A 4,863-nucleotide genomic window follows, 5' to 3' on the forward strand; every position below is an offset into this window, starting at 1 on the left:
AAAAAAAAAAAAAAAAAAAAAAAAAAAAAAAATTGGAGTCAATCCTCTCGAACCCTGCTTCTGCTTTATCAACTAAGTTTATGTTCTAAATTCTAAATCATATGTTGTCATTTTAACAACCTTCACAGCATCTTCATCAGGAGCAGATTCCAACTCAAGAAACCATTTTCTTTGCTCATCCATAGCAAGCAGCTCCTCATCTGTTAAAGTTTTACCCTGAGATTGCAGCAGTTCAGTCACATCTTTAGGCTCCACTTCTAATTCTAATTTTCTTGCTATTTCTGTCACCTCTGCAGTTACCTCCTCCACTGAACTCTTGAACGTCTCAAAGTCATCTATGAGAGTTGGAGTCAACTTCTTCCAAACTCCTGTTAACGTTGATATTTTGATCTCTTCCTCTGAATCATAAATGCCCTTAACGGCATCTACAATAGCAACTCCTTTCCAGGTTTTCAATTTAGTTTGCCCGGATATGTCAGAGGAATTACTATGGCAGCTATAGCCTTACAAAATGTATTGCTTAAATAATAAGACTTGAAAGTCGAAATTACTCCTTGATCCATGGACTGCAGAATGAATGTTGTGTTAGTGGGCATGAAAACAACGTGAATTTCATCGTACATCTCCATCAGAGCTCTTGGGTGACCAGACGCATTGTCAATGAACAGTAATATTTTGAAAGGAATGTTTTTTTCTGAGCAGTAGGTCTCAACAGTGAGCTTAACAATAAACCATGCTGTAAACAGATGTGCTATCATCCAGGCTTTGTTGTTCCATTTATAGAGCACAGGCAGAGTAGATGTAATATAATTCTTAAAGGCCCTAGGATTTTCAGAATGGTAAATAAACATTAGTTTCAACTTAAAGTCACCAACTGCATTAGCCCCTAACAAGAGAGTCAGCCTGTCCTTTGAAGCTCTGAAGACAGACATCGACTTCTCTCCAGCTATGAAAGTCCTAGATGGCATCTTCTTCCAATAAAAGGCTGTTTCATCTACACAGAAACTCTGATGTTTGGTGTAGCCACCTTCATTAATTACCTTAGCTAAATCTTATGGATAACTTGCTACAGCTTCTGCATAAGCACTTGCTGCTTCACTTTGCAGTTTTATGTTACGGACACAGCTTCTTTCTTTAAACCTCATGAACCAACCTCTGCTAACTTCAAATTTTTCTTGTGCAGTTTCCTCACCTCTCTCAGCCTTCAAAGAATTGAAGAGAGTTAGGACCTTCCTCTGGATTAGGCTTTGGCTTAAGGGAATGTTGTGGCTGGTGTGATCTTCTATCCAGACCACTAAAATATTCTTCAGCAATAAGGCTGTTTCTCTTTCTTACCATTTGTGTGTTCACAGAGTAACACTTTTACTTTCCTGCATGAACTTTTCCTTTGCATCCACAACTTGGCTAACTGGCGCAAGAGGCCTAGCTTTTGGCCTGTCTCAGCTTTCAATATGCCTTCCTCATTAAGCTTAATCACTTCTAGCTTTTTGTTTGTTTGTTTGTTTGTTTGTTTGTTTTTGCGGTACACGGGCCTCTCACTGTTGTGGCCTCTCCCATTGCGGAGCACAGGCTCCGGATGTGCAGGCCCAGAGGCCACGGCTCACGGGCCCAGCCGCTCCGCGGCATGTGGGATCTTCCCGGACCGGGGCACAAACCCGTGTCCCCTGCATCGGCAGGCGGACTCTCAACCACTGCGCCACCAGGGTAGCCCCACTTCTAGCTTTTGATTTAAAGTGAGAGACAAGTGACTTTTCCTTTCACTTGAACACTTAGAGGCCACTGTAGGATTATTAATTGCCCTAATTTCAATATTGTTGTGTCTCAGGGAATAGGGAGGCCCAAGAAGAGGGACACAGAGTGGGGAACGAACAGCTGATCAGTGGAGCTGTCAGAACACACATTTATTGATGAGGTTCACCATCTTACATGGGTGTGGTTCGAGGAGCCCCAAAACAACTGCAACAGTAACGTCAAAGATCAGTGATCACAGGTCACCGTAACAAATATAATAACAATGAAAAAGTTTGAAATATTGTTACAATTACCAAAATGCAACACAGAGACATGAAGTAAGCAAATGCTGTTAGAAAAATGGTGCCCATTGATTTGTTTGATGCAGGGTTGCCACAAACCTTCAATTCGTAAATAACGCCATATCTGCAAAGCACACTAGAGCGAAATGCAGTGTAACAAGGTATGCCTGTATTACATTTCAGCAAAGACTTGAAAGGGATAGAGGAATGAGCCAGGCAGATATCTGGGAGAAAACCATTCCAGAAGAGCAAAATGCCCGTGCAAAGCACTGATAAGATAGGATAATGCATATCCAGCAGTTTATGGTACAATAAAAAGAATACTAGCAGCTGGAGTGGAATGAAAAAGGAGAATAGAAGGAGATAAGGCCAAAGAGGCAGTAATGGCCCAGGTCACCCAAGACCCTGTATTCCATTGTGAGGATTTTAGATTATATTCTGAGTAGAGCAGGAAGGCATTAGAGCTTTATAGCAGAGGAATGACCTGTTCTGCCTCGTGTTTTAAAGCGATCACTAACTGCCCTGGGGGAGCCAGGATGGAAGCAGGGGTTCCAGTTGCGAAGCTCTTACAAACAACTCAGGCAGGCGATGCTGGTAGCTGGGACCTTCAGGGTATCTTTAAATATTTTACTCATTTCTGTCAATATCTACTGGGCTTTGAGCTTCTTGAACCCAACAAGAGGACTTTATTCAGCTTTGTCTTCCTGGTGCCCAGCACAGTCTAGAAGCTATTAGGCTTGTTGAGAGAAAGAAGAGAAGGGAAAAAGAAGATGGAAAAGGAGGGAGAAAGGGAAGAAGAATTAAAAGGAGAAAAAAGAGAAAGAAAGAATAGTTATTCGATAGGCAAACAGAAGTAAAAATCTGGGAGGTCTTCTAACGTGATGTGGAAAACAGAAGAGCCATACAAAGCTGAAAACGCATGACTGACTTCAAGCAGGTGCCCAAGATATACGCCCCCTGAACATCTGTCCGCGTTCTGACACAATCATGTCTTATACAACAAATGGCCAACCCACAGCTCAACAGCTAGGACAAAGCAGTCAAATTTTTCTTTTCTTACTTGGAGAAGTTTGTCGTAACGCTCGGCAGACATCAGGAAGCGTCCATCTTCAAGCTGCATCTCCCTATTTTCCAGCAAGTTGTTCAAAACAGGAAGAACATTCCTCTCCACCTTCTCCAAGCCTTCCAAAACGAGAGTTCTACCTTCTGTGGCAGCACGAACTGCACACTGTTTCCAAGAAACAAAAGCAATATGAGACTATCAAACACAGGGGAGCACGGCCTGATTTTACTTGTAATGCAAATTAAACTGTGGTTCTTATTATAGGGACCAGGAGTCAGGAAAGCTGGGTTCTAGATTGTTGTTTTGCTTTTCCTACCAATATGATATTAAGCAAATAATTTTCTCTCTTTAGGCCTGCTTTCCCATTTGTAAAATGAAGCGATTAGAAGAGGTGATCTCTAAGGCTCCTTTCAGCTGTAAATTTTATTTTAAAAAAATTTTTTTAACATCTATATCAGAGTATAACTGCTTTACAATGGTGTGTTAGTTTCTGCTGTATAACAAAGTGAATCAGCTATATGTATACATATATCCCCATATCTCCTCCCTCTTGCATCTCCCCCCCATCCTCCCTATCCCACCCCTCTAGGTGGTCACAAAGCACCCAGCTGATCTCCCTGTGCCATGCAGCTGCTTCCCATTTCAGCTGTAACATTTTAGATATATCCCCAATGAAACAGAAAACTAAGAGCTATCTTTGAATCAGTAATGCAATTAAGGAAGCAGATTCCTTAACTATTGATAGAAACGAGAAATGAAGATTACAATATGTCCTATCAAGATTTTTGTGAAGATCAGATAAACTAGGTGAGAACACGTGCAGACTGTGAGGTTTTACTTTATTTATTTATTTTTAATTTTTTTTTAATTTCAGCTTTACTGAGGTATAATTGACGTATAAATTTATAGGTTATTTGACTATAACACAGTATTATTAACTATAACCCCATGCTGTACATTAGATCTCGAGAATTTATTCATCAAATAACTGGAAGTTTGTACCCTTTGACCAACATATCCCCACATCCCCCATTCCCTAATCCCTGGTAACCACCATTCTAGTCTCTGTTTTCATGAGTTTGGCTGTTTTAGATTTTACATATAAGTGATATCATATGGTATTTGTTTTTCTTTTTTTTAAATAGAAAAATGTAAATCAAAACTGCAATGAGATATCACCTCACACCAGTCAGAATGGCCATATCATCACAACATCTACAAACAATAAATGCTGGAGAGGGTGTGGAGAAAAGGGAACCCTCTTGCACGGCTGGTGGAAATGAAAATTGATACAGCCACTATGGAGAACAGTATGGAGGTTCCCTAAAAAATTAAAAATAGAACTACCATGTGACCCAGCAATCCCACTACTGGGCATATACCTAGAAAAAACTATAATTCAAAAAGACACATGCACCCCAGTGTTCATGGCAGCACTATTTATAATAGCCAGGACATGGAAACCACCTAAATGTCCATCAACAGAGGAACGGATAAAGAACATACAGGTCAGAGGACTTCCAGGATGGCGGAGGAGTAAGATATGGAGATCATCTTCCTCCCCACAAATACACCAAAAATACATCTATGGGGCTTCCCTGGTGGCGCAGTGGTTGGGAGTCCACCTGCCGATGCAGGGGACACGGGTTCGTGCCCCCGTGCCCCGGTCCGGGAAGATCCCACATGCCACGGAGCGGCTGGGCCCGTGAGCCATGGCCGCTGAGCCCGCGCGTCCGGAGCCTGTGCTCCGCAACAGGAGAGGCCACA

At 41.8% G+C, this 4,863-nt stretch overlaps 1 protein-coding gene across 1 annotated transcript in view; it reads right to left on the reverse strand.

Moving 5' to 3' along the window:
- VWA8 (von Willebrand factor A domain containing 8) overlaps positions 1-4,863 on the reverse strand; it is a 368,026-nt gene that overhangs the window by 290,608 nt on the left and 72,555 nt on the right. The window contains exon 5 of the mRNA XM_007468612.1: positions 3,094-3,261. Within this exon, the coding sequence (XP_007468674.1) occupies positions 3,094-3,261 (168 nt within the window). The remainder of the gene's footprint in view (positions 1-3,093; positions 3,262-4,863) is intronic.

The sequence above is a fragment of the Lipotes vexillifer genome, unplaced genomic scaffold, assembly GCF_000442215.2.
Source record: "Lipotes vexillifer unplaced genomic scaffold, Lipotes_vexillifer_v1.1 scaffold479, whole genome shotgun sequence".
NCBI classification, from domain to species: domain Eukaryota; kingdom Metazoa; phylum Chordata; class Mammalia; order Artiodactyla; family Lipotidae; genus Lipotes; species Lipotes vexillifer.